A 19,001-nucleotide genomic window follows, 5' to 3' on the forward strand; every position below is an offset into this window, starting at 1 on the left:
CTAACAGATCCAGACCAGGTAATAGATGACTGATCTAACAGATCCAGACCAGGTAATAGATGACTGATTTAACAGATCCAGACCAGGTAATAGATGACTGATCTAACAGATCCAGACCAGGTAATAGATGACTGATCTAACAGATCCAGACCAGGTAATAGATTACTGATCTAACAGATCCAGACCAGGTAATAGATGACTGATCTAACAGATCCAGACCAGGTAATAGATGACTGATCTAACAGATCCAGACCAGGTAATAGATGACTGATCTAACAGATCCAGACCAGGTAATAGATGACTGATCTAACAGATCCAGACCAGGTAATAGATGACTGATCTAACAGATCCAGACCAGGTAATAGATGACTGATCTAACAGATCCAGACCAGGTAATAGATGACTGATCTAACAGATCCAGACCAGGTAATAGATGACTGATCTAACAGATCCAGACCAGGTAATAGATGACTGATCTAACAGATCCAGACCAGGTAATAGATGACTGATCTAACAGATCCAGACCAGGTAATAGATGACTGATTTAACAGATCCAGACCAGGTAATTGATGACTGATCTAACAGATCCAGACCAGGTAATAGATGACTGATCTAACAGATCCAGACCAGGTAATAGATGACTGATGTAACAGATCCAGACCAGGTAATAGATGACTGATCTAACAGATCCAGACCAGGTAATAGATGACTGATCTAACAGATCCAGACCAGGTAATAGATGACTGATCTAACAGATCCAGACCAGGTAATAGATGACTGATGTAACAGATCCAGACCAGGTAATAGATGACTGATCTAACAGATCCAGACCAGGTAATAGATGACTGATTTAACAGATCCAGACCAGGTAATAGATGACTGATCTAACAGATCCAGACCAGGTAATAGATGACTGATCTAACAGATCCAGACCAGGTAATAGATGACTGATGTAACAGATCCAGACCAGGTAATAGATGACTGATCTAACAGATCCAGACCAGGTAATAGATGACTGATCTAACAGATCCAGACCAGGTAATAGATGACTGATGTAACAGATCCAGACCAGGTAATAGATGACTGATCTAACAGATCCAGACCAGGTAATAGATGACTGATGTAACAGATCCAGACCAGGTAATAGATGACTGATGTAACAGATCCAGACCAGGTAATAGATGACTGATCTAACAGATCCAGACCAGGTAATAGATGACTGATCTAACAGATCCAGACCAGGTAATAGATGACTGATGTAACAGATCCAGACCAGGTAATAGATGACTGATGTAACAGATCCAGACCAGGTAATAGATGACTGATCTAACAGATCCAGACCAGGTAATAGATGACTGATGTAACAGATCCAGACCAGGTAATAGATGACTGATGTAACAGATCCAGACCAGGTAATAGATGACTGATCTAACAGATCCAGACCAGGTAATAGATGACTGATGTAACAGATGCAGACCAGGTAATAGATGACTGATATAACAGATCCAGACCAGGTAATAGATGACTGATGTAACAGATCCAGACCAGGTAATAGATGACTGATCTAACAGATCCAGACCAGGTAATAGATGACTGATGTAACAGATGCAGACCAGGTAATAGATGACTGATATAACAGATCCAGACCAGGTAATAGATGACTGATTTAACAGATCCAGACCAGGTAATAGATGACTGATCTAACAGATCCAGACCAGGTAATAGATGACTGATGTAACAGATGCAGACCAGGTAATAGATGACTGATCTAACAGATCCAGACCAGGTAATAGATGACTGATCTAACAGATCCAGACCAGGTAATAGATGACTGATCTAACAGATCCAGACCAGGTAATAGATGACTGATCTAACAGATCCAGACCAGGTAATAGATGACTGATCTAACAGATCCAGACCAGGTAATAGATGACTGATCTAACAGATCCAGACCAGGTAATAGATGACTGATCTAACAGATCCAGACCAGGTAATAGATGACTGATTTAACAGATCCAGACCAGGTAATAGATGACTTATCTAACAGATCCAGACCAGGTAATAGATGACTGATCTAACAGATCCAGACCAGGTAATAGATGACTGATGTAACAGATCCAGACCAGGTAATAGATGACTGATCTAACAGATCCAGACCAGGTAATAGATGACTGATCTAACAGATCCAGACCAGGTAATAGATGACTGATCTAACAGATCCAGACCAGGTAATAGATGACTGATCTAACAGATCCAGACCAGGTAATAGATGACTGATTTAACAGATCCAGACCAGGTAATAGATGACTGATCTAACAGATCCAGACCAGGTAATAGATGACTGATCTAACAGATCCAGACCAGGTAATAGATGACTGATGTAACAGATCCAGACCAGGTAATAGATGACTGATCTAACAGATCCAGACCAGGTAATAGATGACTGATCTAACAGATCCAGACCAGGTAATAGATGACTGATGTAACAGATCCAGACCAGGTAATAGATGACTGATCTAACAGATCCAGACCAGGTAATAGATGACTGATGTAACAGATCCAGACCAGGTAATAGATGACTGATGTAACAGATCCAGACCAGGTAATAGATGACTGATCTAACAGATCCAGACCAGGTAATAGATGACTGATCTAACAGATCCAGACCAGGTAATAGATGACTGATGTAACAGATCCAGACCAGGTAATAGATGACTGATGTAACAGATCCAGACCAGGTAATAGATGACTGATCTAACAGATCCAGACCAGGTAATAGATGACTGATGTAACAGATCCAGACCAGGTAATAGATGACTGATGTAACAGATCCAGACCAGGTAATAGATGACTGATCTAACAGATCCAGACCAGGTAATAGATGACTGATGTAACAGATGCAGACCAGGTAATAGATGACTGATATAACAGATCCAGACCAGGTAATAGATGACTGATGTAACAGATCCAGACCAGGTAATAGATGACTGATCTAACAGATCCAGACCAGGTAATAGATGACTGATGTAACAGATGCAGACCAGGTAATAGATGACTGATATAACAGATCCAGACCAGGTAATAGATGACTGATGTAACAGATCCAGACCAGGTAATAGATGACTGATCTAACAGATCCAGACCAGGTAATAGATGACTGATGTAACAGATGCAGACCAGGTAATAGATGACTGATATAACAGATCCAGACCAGGTAATAGATGACTGATGTAACAGATCCAGACCAGGTAATAGATGACTGATCTAACAGATCCAGACCAGGTAATAGATGACTGATGTAACAGATCCAGACCAGGTAATAGATGACTGATGTAACAGATCCAGACCAGGTAATAGATGACTGATTAAACAGATCCAGACCAGGTAATAGATGACTGATCTAACAGATCCAGACCAGGTAATAGATGACTTATTTAACAGATCCAAACCAGGTAATAGATGACTGATGTAACAGATCCAGACCAGGTAATAGATGACTGATTTAACAGATCCAGACCAGGTAATAGATGACTGATTTAACAGATCCAGACCAGGTAATAGATGACTGATCTAACAGATCCAGACCAGGTAATAGATGACTGATCTAACAGATCCAGACCAGGTAATAGATGACTGATATAACAAATCCAGACCAGGTAATAGATGACTGATCTAACAGATCCAGACCAGGTAATAGATGACTGATTTAACAGATCCAGACCAGGTAATAGATGACTGATCTAACAGATCCAGACCAGGTAATAGATGACTGATTTAACAGATCCAGACCAGGTAATAGATGACTGATATAACAAATCCAGACCAGGTAATAGATGACTGATCTAACAGATCCAGACCAGGTAATAGATGACTGATTTAACAGATCCAGACCAGGTAATAGATGACTGATATAACAAATCCAGACCAGGTAATAGATTACTGATCTAACAGATCCAGACCAGGTAATAGATGACTGATTTAACAGATCCAGACCAGGTAATAGATGACTGATGTAACAGATCCAGACCAGGTAATAGATGACTGATCTAACAGATCCAGACCAGGTAATAGACGACTGAAAATATGTTAGGTGACAATATGAATGTGTCTCCAGATCAGACACAGCGATCCTGTACAACGACCGGTCTGTCCTGGAGAGCCACCATGTCAGCGCTGCATACCGCCTCCTACAGGACGACGATGAGATCAACATACTATACAACCTGTCTAAAGACGACTGGAGGTGAGACATTCATAAAATGTAATAAATATGTAATAGGAGTAATAGGAGTGTAATAACATGTAATAGGAGTAATAGGAGTAATAGGACTGTAATAACATGTAATAGGAGTAATAGGACTGTAATAACATGTAATATAAGTAGTATGAGTGTAATAACATGTAATAACATGTAATAGGAGTGTAATAACACGTAATAACATGTAATAGGAGTGTAATAACAGATAATATGATTAATAGGTGTAATAACATGTAATAGGAGTAATAGAAGTGTAATAACATGTAATATGATTAATAGGTGTAATAACATGTAATAGGAGTAATAGGAGTGTAATAACATGTAATAGGCGTAATAGGAGTGTAATAACACGTAATAACATGTAATAGGAATTGTAATAACAGGTAATATGATTAATAGGTGTAATAACATGTAATAGGAGTAATAGAAGTGTAATAACATGTAATAGGAGTAATAGAAGTGTAATAACATGTAATAGGAGTAATAGAAGTGTAATAACATGTAATAGGAGTAATAGAAGTGTAATAACATGTAATAGGAGTAATAGAAGTGTAATAACATGTAATAGGAGTAATAGAAGTGTAATAACACGTAATAACATGTAATAGGAGTAATAGGAGTGTAATAACATGTAATAGGAGTAATAGGAGTATAATAACATGTAATAACATCTTCCAAGTTTTATTCGTTGTGAAGGACATGCATGGAATACGTCCAATGAAATGCTTACTTGCAGGTTCCTTCTCGACAATGTCTGTCTGTCTCCCCAGAGAGCTGAGGGGCCTGGTGGTAGAGATGGTTCTGTCTGTCTCCCCAGAGAGCTGAGGGGCCTGGTGGTAGAGATGGTTCTGTCTGTCTCCCCAGAGAGCTGAGGGGGCCTGGTAGGACAGATGGTTATGTCTGTCTCCCCAGAGAGCTGAGGGGCCTGGTAGGACAGATGGTTATGTCTGTCTCCCCAGAGAGCTAACCTGTCTGTCTGTCTGTCTGTCTGTCTGTCTGTCTGTCTGTCTGTCTGTCTGTCTGTCTGTCTGTCTGTCTGTCTGTCTGTCTGTCTGTCTGTAGAGAGCTGAGGAGCTTGGTGGTAGAGATGGTTCTGGCTACAGACATGCTGCTCCTCTCTCTAACCCTAACCTGTCTGTCTGTCTGTCTGTCTGTCTGTCTGTCTGTCTGTCTGTCTGTCTGTCTGTCTGTCTGTCTGTCTGTCTGTCTGTCTGTCTGTCTGTCTGTCTGTCTCCCCAGAGAGCTGAGGAGCTTGGTGGTAGAGATGGTTCTGGCTACAGACATGCTGCTCCTCTCTCTAACCCTAACCTGTCTGTCTGTCTGTCTGTCTGTCTGTCTGTAGAGAGCTGAGGAGCCTGGTGGTAGAGATGGTCCTGGCTACAGACATGCTGCTCCTCTCTCTAACCCTAACCTGTCTGTCTGTCTGTCTGTCTGTCTGTCTGTAGAGAGCTGAGGAGCCTGGTGGTAGAGATGGTCCTGGCTACAGACATGCTGCTCCTCTCTCTAACCCTAACCTGTCTGTCTGTCTGTCTGTCTGTCTGTCTGTCTGTCTGTCTGTCTGTCTGTCTGTAGAGAGCTGAGGAGCCTTGTGGTAGAGATGGTCCTGGCTACAGACATGTCCTGTCACTTCCAGCAGCTGAAACACATGAAGAACTTTCTCCAGCAACCGGAGGGGTGAGACTTAACAGCCTCCCGATCTCCAATACATCTATATCTATATCTATACATCTATATCTATATCTATACATCTATATCTATATCTATACATCTATATCTATACATCTATATGTCCCGATCTTCTATACATCTATATCTATATCTATACATCTATATGTATATCTATACATCTATATCTATACATCTATATCTATATCTACATCTATATCTACATCTATATCTATATCTATATATCTATATCTATATCTATACATCTATATCTACATCTATATCTATACATCTACATCTATATCTATACATCTATATCAGTATCTATACATCTATATCTATATCTACAACTATATGTCCTTATCTTCTATACATCTATATCTATATCTATACATCTATATCTATATCTACATCTATATCTATACATCGACATCTATATCTATACATCTACATCTATATCTATACATCTACATATATATCTATATCTACATCTATATCTATATCTACATCTACATCTATATCTATATCTACATCTATATCTATTTCTACATCTATATCTATATCTACATCTATATGTCCTGATCTTCTATACATCTATATCTATATCTATATCTACATCAATATCTATATCTACATCTATATGTCCTGATCCTCTATTACTTCCTGTCCTCTCCTCTGTCTCCTCTGTCCTGATCCTCTATTAGTTCCTGTCCTCTCCTCTGTCCTGATCCTCTATTAGTTCCTGTCCTCTCCTCTGTCTCCTCTGTCCTGATCCTCTATTAGTTCCTGTCCTCTCCTCTGTCTCCTCTGTCCTGATCCTCTATTAGTTCCTGTCCTCTCCTCTGTCTCCTCTGTCCTTATCCTCTATTAGTTCCTGTCCTCTCCTCTGTCTCCTCTGTCCTGATCCTCTATTAGTTCCTGTCCTCTCCTCTGTCTCCTCTGTCCTGATCCTCTATTAGTTCCTGTCCTCTCCTCTGTCCTGATCCTCTATTAGTTCCTGTCCTCTCCTCTGTCCTGATCCTCTGTTAGTTCCTGTAACCTTCAGCAGTGACTAGCGATCAGTCAACATGATGTGTGTTGAGCTACTGTATTAAGACTGGGTCAGAGTGACTGGGTCAGAGTGACTGGGTCTATAACAGCCCCTACAGACTGACTGCTGAACTCTGACCTTGTCCTTGTTACAACCCCTACAGACTGACTGTTGAACTCTGACCTTGACCTTATTACAACCCCTTCAGACTGACTGCTGTCATGTCATGGATTTACCCTTCTATGTGACTCCAATATTGAGAAAAAAGCCCTGTCACTGCTGCTAACTATTTAACCGTGTGTGTGTGTGTGTGTGTGTGTGTGTGTGTGTGTGTGTGTGTGTGTGTGTGTGTGTGTGTCCACCAGGATCGATAAACCCAAAGCCATGTCTTTGCTGCTCCATACAGCTGATATCAGCCACCCAGCTAAGACATGGGACCTACACCACCGCTGGACAGCATCCCTTCTGGAGGAGTTCTTCAGACAGGTAACCTCTAACCTCTAACCCTACACCACCGCTGGACAGCATCCCTTCTGGAGGAGTTCTTCAGACAGGTAACCTCTAACCTCTAACCTCTAACCCTACACCACCGCTGGACGGCATCCCATCTGGAGGAGTTCTTCAGACAGGTAACCTCTAACCTCTAACCTCTAACCCTACACCACCGCTGGACGGCATCCCTTCTGGAGGAGTTCTTCAGACAGGTAACCTCTAACCTCTAACCCTACACCACCGCTGGACAGCATCCCTTCTGGAGGAGTTCTTCAGACAGGTAACCTCTAACCTCTAACCTCTAACCCTACACCACCGCTGGACGGCATCCCATCTGGAGGAGTTCTTCAGACAGGTAACATCTAACCTCTAACCTCTAACCCTACACCACCGCTGGACAGCATCCCTTCTGGAGGAGTTCTTCAGACAGGCAACCTCTAACCTCTAACCCTACACCACCGCTGGACAGCATCCCTTCTGGAGGAGTTCTTCAGACAGGTAACCTCTAACCTCTAACCTCTAACCCTACACCACCGCTGGACAGCATCCCTTCTGGAGGAGTTCTTCAGACAGGTAACCTCTAACCTCTAACCTCTAACCCTACACCACCGCTGGACGGCATCCCATCTGGAGGAGTTCTTCAGACAGGTAACATCTAACCTCTAACCTCTAACCCTACACCACCGCTGGACAGCATCCCTTCTGGAGGAGTTCTTCAGACAGGTAACCTCTAACCTCTAAACCTACACCACCGCTGGTCAGCATCCCTTCTGGAGGAGTTCTTCAGACAGGTAACCTCTAACCTCTAACCTCTAACCCTACACCACCGCTGGACAGCATCCCTTCTGGAGGAGTTCTTCAGACAGGTAACCTCTAACCTCTAACCCTTGACCTCTAATTATTCTGTGTTGACAGGCCTTATGGGGTTCTAGTGCATTATTCTGTGTTGACAGGCCTTATAGCCTTATGGTATTATCACATTTCCACTGGTCTAATGTCCTAATGTTTCTTGGCTCAAGAAAGTCTCTTCTTCTTATCCTTTAATAGTGGTTTCTTTGCAGCAATTAGACCATGAAGGCCTGATTCACACAGTCTCCTCTGAACAGTTGATGTTGAGATGTGTCTGTTACTTGAACTCTGTGAAGTATTTATTTGGGATGAAGTCTGAGGTCTAGTTAACTCTAATGAACTTATCCTCTGCAGCAGAGGTAACTCTGGGTCTTCTTTTCCTGTGGCGGTCCTCATGAGAGCCAGTTTCATCATAGCGCTGGTTTTTGCGACTGCACTTGAAGAAACTAATTGACTGACCTTCATGTCTTAAAGTAATGATGGAATGTCATTTCTCTTTGCTTATTTGAGCTGTTCCTGCCCTAATATGGACTTGGTCTTTTACCAAATAGGGCTAAGTTCTGTATACCACCCCTACCTAAACAATACAACTGATTGGCTCAAATGCAACTTCTTTGGGATTGGTGTCCCTTCCACGTGATGGTTGAGATAACGTAAGCTAATGTGATTAGCATGAGGTTGTAAGTAACAAGATCATTTCCCAGGACATAGACATATCTGATATTGGCAGAAAGCTTAAATTCTTGTTATTCTAACTGCACTGTCCAATTTACAGTAGCTATTACAGTGAAATAATACCATGCTATTGTTTGAGGTGAGTTCACTGTTTTGAACATGAAAAGTTATTAATAAACAAATTAGGCACATTTGGGCAGTATTGACACAACATTTTGAACAGAAATGCAATGGTTCATTGGATCAAGTAAAACTTGGCATATACACTGCTGCCATCTAGTGGCCAAAATCTAAATTGCACCTGGGCTGGAATAATACATTATAGCCTTTCTCTTGCGTTTCAAAGACGATGGTACAAAAAAAATACAGAAAACTATTGTTTTTTTCTTTGTATTATCTTTTACCAGATCTATTGTGTTGTATTCTCCCACATTCCTTTCACATTTCCATAAACTTCAAAGTGTTTCCTTCCAAATGGTACCAAGAATATGCATATCCTTGCTTCAGGTCCTGAGCTACAGGCTATTAGATTTGGGTATGTTATTTTAGGCGAAAATTGAAAAAAAGGGGCCGATCCTTTAGAGGTTTTGAGAAGGAAAGAAATGTCAAAAATGTACTTTTAACAAGACACACCTGTTAATTGAAATGTATTCCAGGTGACTACCTCATGAAGCTGGTTGAGAGAATGCCAAAAGTGTGCAAAGCTGTCATCAAGGCAAAATGTGGCTACTTTGAAAAATCTCAAATATAAAATATATTTTGATTTGTTAAAAAATGTTTGGTTACTACATGATTCCATATGTGTCATTTCATGGTTTTGATGTCTTCACTATTATTCTACAATGTAGAAAATAGCCAAAATAAAGAGAAACCCTTGAATGAATAGGAGTGTCCCAACCTTTGACTGGTACTGTATAAAAACCTGTTTTCAATTTGTCATTATGGGTTATTGTGTGTAGATTGATGAGGAAAAGTGAAGTCGGAAATGTACATACACCTTAACTAAATACATTTAAACTCAGTTTTCACAACTCCTGACATTCAGTTAGGATCACCACTTTATTTTAAGGATGTGAAATGTCAGAATAATAGTAGAGAGAATTATTTATTTATTTCAGCTTTTATTTCTTTCATTACATTCTCAGTGGGTCAGAAGTTTACATACACTCAATTAGCATTTGGTAGCATTGCCTTTAAATTGTTTAACTTGGGTCAAACGTTTTGGGTAGCCTTCCACAAGCTTCCCACAATAAGTTGGATGAATTTTGGCCCATTCCTCCTGACAGAGCTGGTGTAACTGAGTCAGGTTTGTAGGCCTCCTTGCTCACACACACTTTTTCAGTTCTGCCCACAAATTTTCTATAGGATTGAGGTCAGGGCTTTGTGATGGCCACTCCAATACCTTGACTTTGTTGTCCTGAAGCCATTTTGCCACAACTTTGGAAGTATGCTTGGGGTCATTGTCCATTTGAAAGACCCATTTGCGACCAAGCTTTCACTTCCTGACAGATGTCTTGAGATGTTGCTTCAATATATCCACATCATTTTCCTCCTCATGATGTCAGCTATTTTGTGAAGTGCACCAGTCCCTCCTGCAGCAAAGCACCCCCACAACATGATGCTGCCACCCCCGTGCTTCACGGTTGGGACGGTGTTCTTCGGCTTGCAAGCGTCCCCCTTTTTCCTCCAAACATAACGATGGTCATTCTGGCCAAACAGTTCTATTTTTGTTTCATCAGACCAGAGGACATTTCTCCAAAAAGTACGATCTTTTTCCCCATGTGCAGTTGCAAATCGCAGTCTGGCTTTTTTATGGCGGTTTTGGAGCAGTGGCTTCTTCCTTGCTGAGCGGCCTTTCAGGTTATGTCAATATAGGACTCGTTTTAATGTGGATATAGATACTTTTGTACCTGTTTCCTCCAGGATCTTCACAAGGTCCTTTGTTGTTGTTCTGGGATTGATTTGCACTTTTCACACCAAAGTTCGTTCATCTCTAGGAGACAGAACACGTCTCCTTCCTGAGCGGTATGACGGCTACGTGGTCCCATGGTGTTTATACTTGTGTACTATTGTTTGTTCAGATGAACGTGGTACCTTCAGGCGTTTGGATATTGCTCCTAAGGATGAACCAGACTTGTGGAGGTCTACAATTTTTTTCTGAGGTCTTGGCTGATTTCTTTTGATTTTCCATGATGTCAAGCAAAGAGGCACTGAGTTTGAAGATAGGCCTTGAAATACATCCACAGGCACACCTCCAATTGACTCAAATTATGCCAATTAGCCTATCAGAAGCTTCTAAAGCCATGACATCATTTTCTGGAATTTTCCAAGCTGTTTAAAGGCACAGTCAACTTAGTGTATGTAAACTTCTGACCCACTGTTATTGTGATACAGTGAAATATAAGTGAAATAATCTGTCTGTAAACAATTGTTGGTAAAATTACTTGTGTCATGCACAAGGTAGATGTCCTAACCGACTTGCCAAAACAATATAGTTTGTTAACAAGAAATTTGCAGAGTGATTGAAAAACAAGTTTTAATGACTCCAATCTAAGTGTATGTATGTGTATTTATATATTTTGCATTTGTATTTATTATGGAACCACAGTATCTGCTGCCAAGGCAGCCCTTCCTGGGGTCCAGCAAAATTAAGGCAGTTTATACCATTTTAAAAACATTACAATACATTCACAGATTTCACAATACACTGTTCCCTCAGGCCCCTACTCCACCACTACCACATATCTACAATACACTGTGTTCCCTCAGGCCCCTACTCTACTACCACATATCTACAATACACTGTGTTCCCTCAGGCCCCTACTCCACCACTACCACATATCTACAATACACTGTGTTCCCTCAGGCCCCTACTCCACCACTACCACATATCTACAGTTCTAAGTATGTGTGTATAGTACCTGCATGGTCCCACCTCCATCCCTAGTACCTGGTCACACCTCCATCCCTAGTGCCTAGCCACACCTCCATCCCTAGTACCTGGTCCCACCTCCATCCCTAGCCACACCTCCATCCCTAGTACCTGGTCCCACCTCCATCCCTAGTACCTGGTCACACATCCATCCCTAGTCACACCTCCATCCCTAGTACTAGGCCACACCTCCATCCCTAGTACCTGGTCCCACCTCCATCCCTAGTACCTGGTCACACCTCCATCCCTAGTACCTGGCCACACCTCCATCGCTAGTACCTGGCCACACCTCCATCCCTAGTACCTGGCCACACCTCCATCCCTACTACCTGGTCACACCTCCATCCCTAGTACCTGGCCACACCGCCATCCCTAGTACCTGGCCACACCTCCATCCCTAGTACCAGGTCTCACCTCCATCCCTAGTGCCTGGTCACACCTCCATCCCTAGTGCCTGGTCCCACCTCCATCCCTAGTCACACCTACATCCCTAGTACCTGGTCCCACCTCCATCCCTAGTCACACCTCCATCCCTAGTACCTGGTCACACCTCTATCCCTAGTGCCTGGTCCCACCTCCATCCCTAGTCACACCTCCATCCCTAGTACCTGGTGACACCTCCATCCCTAGTCACACCTCCATCACTAGTACCTGGTCCGACCTCCATCCCTAGTACCTGGTCACAGCTCCATCCCTAGTGCCTGGTCATACCTCCATCCCTAGTACCTGGTCACACCTCCATCCCTAGTACCTGGTCACACCTCCATCCCTAGTACCTGGTCACACCTCCATCCCTAGTACCTGGTCCCACCTCCATCCCTAGTACCTGGTCTCACCTCCATCACCAGTACCTGGTCTCACCTCCATCCCTAGTATCTGGTCTCACCTCCATCCTTAGTACCTGGTCCCACCTCCATCCCTAGTACCTGGTCCGACCTCCATCCCTAGTACCTGGTCTCACCTCCATCCTTAGTACCTGGTCCCACCTCCATCCCTAGTACCTGGTCTCACCTCCATCCCTAGTACCTGGTCCGACCTCCATCACTAGTACCTGGTCCGACCTCCATCCCTAGTACCTGGTCTCACCTCCATCCTTAGTACCTGGTCCCACCTCCATCCCTAGTACCTGGTCACACCTCCATCCCTAGTCACACCTCCATCCCTAGTACCTGGTCACACCTCCATCACTAGTACCTGGTCCCACCTCCATCCCTAGTACCTGGTCCCACCTCCATCCCTAGTACCTGGTGACACCTCCATCCCTAGTACCTGGTCACACCTCCATCCCTAGTACCTGATCTCACCTCCATCCCTAGTACCTGGTCCCACCTCCATCCCTAGTACCTGGTCACACCTCCATCCCTAGTACCTGGTCACACCTCCATCCCTAGTACCTGGTCACACCTCCATCCCTAGTCACACCTCCATCCCTAGTACCTGGTCACACCTCCATCCCTAGTACCTGGTCACACCTCCATCCCTAGTCACACCTCCATCCCTAGTACCTGGTGACACCTCCATCCCTAGTACCTGGTCACACCTCCATCCCTAGTACCTGGTCACACCTCCATCCCTAGTACCTGGTCCCACCTCCATCCCTAGTCACACCTCCATCCCTAGTACCTGGTCACACCTCCATCCCTAGTACCTGGTCACACCTCCATCCCTAGTACCTGGTCCCACCTCCATCCATAGTACCTGGTCACACCTCCATCCCTAGTCACACCTCCATCCCTAGTACCTGGTCACACCTCCATCCCTAGTCACACCTCCATCCCTAGTACCTGGTCTCACCTCCATCCCTAGTACCTGGTCCCACCTCCATCCCTAGTCACACCTCCATCCCTAGTACCTGGTCACACCTCCATCCCTAGTCACACCTCCATCCCTAGTACCTGGTCCCACCTCCATCCCTAGTACCTCGTCACACCTCCATCCCTAGTACCTGGTCACACCTCCATCTCTAGTGCCTGGTCCCACCTCCATCCCTAGTGCCTGGTCACACCTCCATCCCTAGTGCCTGGTCCCACCTCCATCCCTAGTACTTGGTCTCACCTCCATCCCTAGTGCCTGGTCCCACCTCCATCCCAAGTACCTGGTCACACCTCCATCCCTAGTGCCTGGTCCCACCTCCATCCCTAGTCACACCTCCATCCCTAGTACCTGGTCACACCTCCATCCCTAGTACCTGGTCCCACCTCCATCCCTAGTACCTGGTCACACCTTCATCCCTAGTACCTGGTCACACCTCCATCCCTAGTGCCTGGTTCCACCTCCATCCCTAGTGCCTGGTCACACCTCCATCCCTAGTGCCTGGTCCCACCTCCATCCTTATTACCTGGTCTCACCTCCATTCCTAGTACCTGGTCCCACCTCCATCCCTAGTACCTGGTCACACCTCCATCCCTAGTACCTGGTCCCACCTCCATCCCTAGTACCTGGTCACACCTCCATCCCTGGTACCTGGTCACACCTCCATCCCTAGTACCTGGTCCCACCTCCATCCCTAGTACCTGGTCTCACCTCCATCCCTAGTACCTGGTCCCACCTCCATCCCTAGTACCTGGTCTCACCTCCATCCCTAGTACCTGGTCCCACCTCCATCCCTAGTGCCTGGTCTCACCTCCATCCCTAGTACCTGGTCCCACCTCCATCCCTTGTACCTGGTCTCACCTCCATCCCTAGTACCTGGTCCCACCTCCATCCCTAGTACCTGGTCCCACCTCCATCCCTAGTACCTGGTCTCACCTCCATCCCTAGTACCTGGTCCCACCTCCATCCCTAGTGCCTGGTGCCTGCATTATTGTTTTCCACTTGCCTTTAAATTGTACCAATGTGTTTTTCTCTGTCAACCATGGTATTTCAATTTTTCGATAATAAATAATAATATTTTTCCTTTGTGTTAATGATGGTGAATTTATTTATTTTCAAGTTTTTACGTTTTTTTCAAGATCAGTGTTGAGAAGAGAATCTTCCAGTCCATTGGGTGTCTCACTACACTACCATATGCCATGTCTTGGATCGTTTTATTGACTGTGTGATGTCATCATGTTGGTCATGTGATCATATGATGTGCTGTGTGTCTCCAGGGTGATAAAGAGGCGGAGCTAGGACTGCCCTTCTCTCCTCTGTGTGACCGCAAGTCAACCATGGTGGCCCAGTCCCAGATAGGTGAGTTACATAACCTCAAACCTGACCGCAAGTCAACCATGGTGGCCCAGTCCCAGATAGGTGAGTTACATAACCTCAAACCTGACAGCAAGTCAACCATGGTGGCCCAGTCCCAGATAGGTGAGTTACATAACCTCAAACCTGACCGCAAGTCAACCATGGTGGCCCAGTCCCAGATAGGTGAGTTACATAACCTCAAACCTGACAGCAAGTCAACCATGGTGGCCCAGTCCCAGATAGGTGAGTTACATAACCTCAAACCTGACAGCAAGTCAACCATGGTGGCCCAGTCCCAGATAGGTGAGTTACATAACCTCAAACCTGACAGCAAGTCAACCATGGTGGCCCAGTCCCAGATAGGTGAGTTACATAACCTCAAACCTGACAGCAAGTCAACCATGGTGGCCCAGTCCCAGATAGGTGAGTTACATAACCTCAAACCTGACAGCAAGTCAACCATGGTGGCCCAGTCCCAGACTCTGACATATGTGATACATGTCCATGTAAAGTAAGTATCATACATTATGATTATACAGTCCGTTTGGAAATTATTCAGACCCCTTCAATTTTTCCACATTTTGTTACTTTACAGCCTTATTCTAAAATGGATTTTAAAAAGAGACACAATACCCCATAAACAGGTTTTTAGAAATCTTTATAGAAATACCTTATTTACATAAGTATTCAGACCCTTTGCTATGAGACTCTAAATTGAGTTCAGGTACATCCTGTTTCCATTGATCAACCTTGAGATGTTTCTACAACTTGATTGGAGTCCACCTGAGGTAAAGTCAATTGATTCGACATGATTTAGAAAGGCCCCACAGTTGACAGTGCATGTCAGAGCAAAAACCAAGCAATGAGGTTGAAAGAAATGTCCGTAGAGCTCCGAGACAGGATTGTGTCAAGGCACAGATCTGGGGAAGGGTACCAACAAGTTTCTGCAGCAATGAAGGTCCTCAAGAACACAGTGGCCTCCATCATTCTGAAATGGAAGCAGTTTGGAACCACCAAGACTCTTCTTAGAGCTGGCCGCCCGGCCAAATTGAGCAATCAGGGGAGAAGGGCCTTGGGCAGGGAGGTCACCAAGAACCCAATTGTCACTCTGACAGAGCTCCGGAGTTCCTCTGTGGAGATGGGAGAACCTTCCAGAAGGACAACCATCTCTGCAGCACTCCACCAATCAGGCCTTTATGGTAGAGTGGCCAGACGGAAGCCACTCCTCAGTAAAAGGCACATGACAGCCCGCTTGGAGTTTGCCAAAAGGCACCTAAAGACTCTCAGACCATGAGAAACAAGATTGAACTCTTTGGCCTGAATGCCAAGAGTCACGTCTGGAGGAAACCTGGCACCATCCCTACGGTGAAGCATGGTGGTGGCAGCATCATGCTGTGGGGATTTTTTTGAGCCGCAGGGACTGGGAGACAAGTCATGATCAAGGGAAAGATGAACGGAGCAAAGTACAGAGAGATCCTTGATGAAAACCTGCTCCAGAGCACTCAGGACCTCAGACTGGGGCGAAGGTTCATCTTCCAACAGGACAACGACCCTAAGCACACAGCCAAGACAACGCAGGAGTGACTTCAGTACAAGTCTCTGAATGTCCTTGAGTGGCCCAGCCAGAGCCTGGACTTGAACCCGATATCATTTGAGGGCCGTGCATTATCAGCAAATGAATTTGTGCAATTTCACTTTGCTTGTGAGAAGCATTAGCACAAACAAGTCTGAATAGGCTTAGCTATAAAACAGCCTCTGGTGCTGTATGTCTCTGGTCTTAGCTGAACCACAGCCTCTGGTACTGTATGTCTCTGGTCTTAGCTGAACCACAGCCTCTGGTGCTGTATGTCTCTGGTCTTAGCTGAACCACAGCCTCTGGTGCTGTATGTCTCTGGTCTTAGCTGAACCACAGCCTCTGGTACTGTATGTCTCTGGTCTTAGCTGAACCACAGCCTCTGGTGCTGTATGTCTCTGGTCTTAGCTATACCACAGCCTCTGGTACTGTATGTCTCTGGTCTTAGCTGAACCACAGCCTCTGGTACTGTATGTCTCTGGTCTTAGCTGAACCACAGCCTCTGGTGCTGTATGTCTCTGGTCTTAGCTATACCACAGCCTCTGGTGCTGTATGTCTCTGGTCTTAGCTATACCACAGCCTCTGCCATAGAAACAAACAGAGTATGGCTTTGTGTCTGTGGTTGCACCTTTAAAATGCAGAAAACCACTCGTCTCTAGACAAAACATTTTTTTTTTTTAAATATCCAAAACCCAATTTAATCTACAAAAAACTTTTGTCACAAAAAAATGTATGATTTGTATGGCTTTTGGGTTCGATTCCCACAGGGGGACAGATACGCTCCGCTAAATAACAAAAATAAAAATACAAGTCATTACCAGTAAATAAATGAATAGAGAAATGTTAGTTGTGCTGTAGAATTGTTTATCCCATCAAGTTGTGCCACGGTTAAAGAAACGGTTGATAACCACTGGCCTCTCTATGTGTCCGTCTCCAGGGTTTATAGACTTCATTGTGGTTCCAACCTTCACCGTGTTGACAGAAATGATGGAGAAGATTGTCATTCCGCTCATCAACGAGGCGTCACTCAGCCTGGCAGGGTTCAGACGCTGCAGGTACCACAATTCCTGCTTCTATTTCCTGGTACCGGCTTCTACTTCTACTGTTTCTCCTCAGACCCTGTGAGAAAGTCAAAATGAGTTTCAGGGCCTGTGAAGGATTGCACTGTTGTACCCTGTTGTACCCTGTTGTACCCTGTTTGTATGCTGTTGTACCCTGTTACTCCCTGTTATACCCTGTTTGTACCCTATTGTACCCTGTTACTCCCTGTTGTACCCTGTTACTCCCTGTTGTACCCTCTTACACCCTGTTGTACCCTGTTACTCCCTGTTGTACCCTGTTTGTACCCTATTGTACCCTGTTACTCCCTGTTGTACCCTGTTACTCCCTGTTGTACCCTCTTACACCCTGTTGTACCCTGTTACTCCCTGTTGTACCCTGTTTGTACCCTATTGTACCCTGTTACTCCCTGTTGTACCCTGTTTGTACCCTATTGTACCCTGTTACTCCCTGTTGTACCCTCTTACACCCTGTTGTACCCTGTTACTCCCTGTTGTACCCTGTTTGTACCCTATTGTACCCTGTTACTCCCCGTTGTACCCTGTTACTCCCTGTTGTACCCTGTTACTCCCTGTTGTACCCTCTTACACCCTGTTGTACCCTGTTACTCCCTGTTGTACCCTGTTTGTACCCTATTGTACCCTGTTACTCCCTGTTGTACCCTCTTACACCCTGTTGTACCCTGTTGTACCGTTTTGTACCCTGTTACTCCCTCTGTGTGGTTGAGTCTCTGCAGGATTAAACACTGCTGTTATCCCAAACACAGGCCTCCACTCCGTGCTTTAAAGGGGAGTTGGCAACTTCACAGTCTTCTCCCTGGCAACCCTGTAGATACCATCTCTCCTCTACTGCTCCAGTCTCAGTTAACTAACAGTCTTCTTCTCCCTGTCAACCCTGTAGATACCATCTCTCCTCTAGTGCTCCAGTCTCAGTTAACCAACAGTCTTCTTCTCCCTGTCAACCCTGTAGATACCATCTCTCCTCTACTGCTCCAGTCTCAGTTAACCAACAGTCTTCTTCTCCCTGTCAACCCTGTAGATTTGTTTTTACTCCTCTCCTCTCTCCAGTCTAAACAGTATTAGCTGTGAGGATGCTAAGCATGGCAGTGTAAAGAGCACCGGGTCAGAGAGCAGTGCTGCTGGACATTTCTCTCTACTGGCTGTGGACCTGAAGAACTTCAAGGCTCTGTGGAATGAAGAGGTTTATCAGAACAGAGAGAGATGGAAGACACAGGCCACTAAAGGTGTATTGTCTGTAGTTTTATCGATCGATCGACCAATCAATCAACCAACCAACCAAC

General features: G+C 44.6%; 1 protein-coding gene across 1 annotated transcript in view; it reads left to right on the forward strand.

Annotated features, from left to right (window-relative positions):
- Positions 1-19,001, forward strand: part of LOC106596054 (calcium/calmodulin-dependent 3',5'-cyclic nucleotide phosphodiesterase 1A) — a 95,980-nt gene that overhangs the window by 54,116 nt on the left and 22,863 nt on the right. Inside the window, exons 8-13 of the mRNA XM_045714332.1 lie at positions 4,115-4,243; positions 5,831-5,932; positions 7,319-7,439; positions 14,991-15,072; positions 17,580-17,697; positions 18,769-18,946. Coding sequence (XP_045570288.1) covers positions 4,115-4,243; positions 5,831-5,932; positions 7,319-7,439; positions 14,991-15,072; positions 17,580-17,697; positions 18,769-18,946 — 730 coding nt within the window. The remainder of the gene's footprint in view (positions 1-4,114; positions 4,244-5,830; positions 5,933-7,318; positions 7,440-14,990; positions 15,073-17,579; positions 17,698-18,768; positions 18,947-19,001) is intronic.

Source organism: Salmo salar, chromosome ssa03 (genome assembly GCF_905237065.1).
Source record: "Salmo salar chromosome ssa03, Ssal_v3.1, whole genome shotgun sequence".
Classification (NCBI taxonomy): Eukaryota; Metazoa; Chordata; class Actinopteri; order Salmoniformes; family Salmonidae; genus Salmo; species Salmo salar.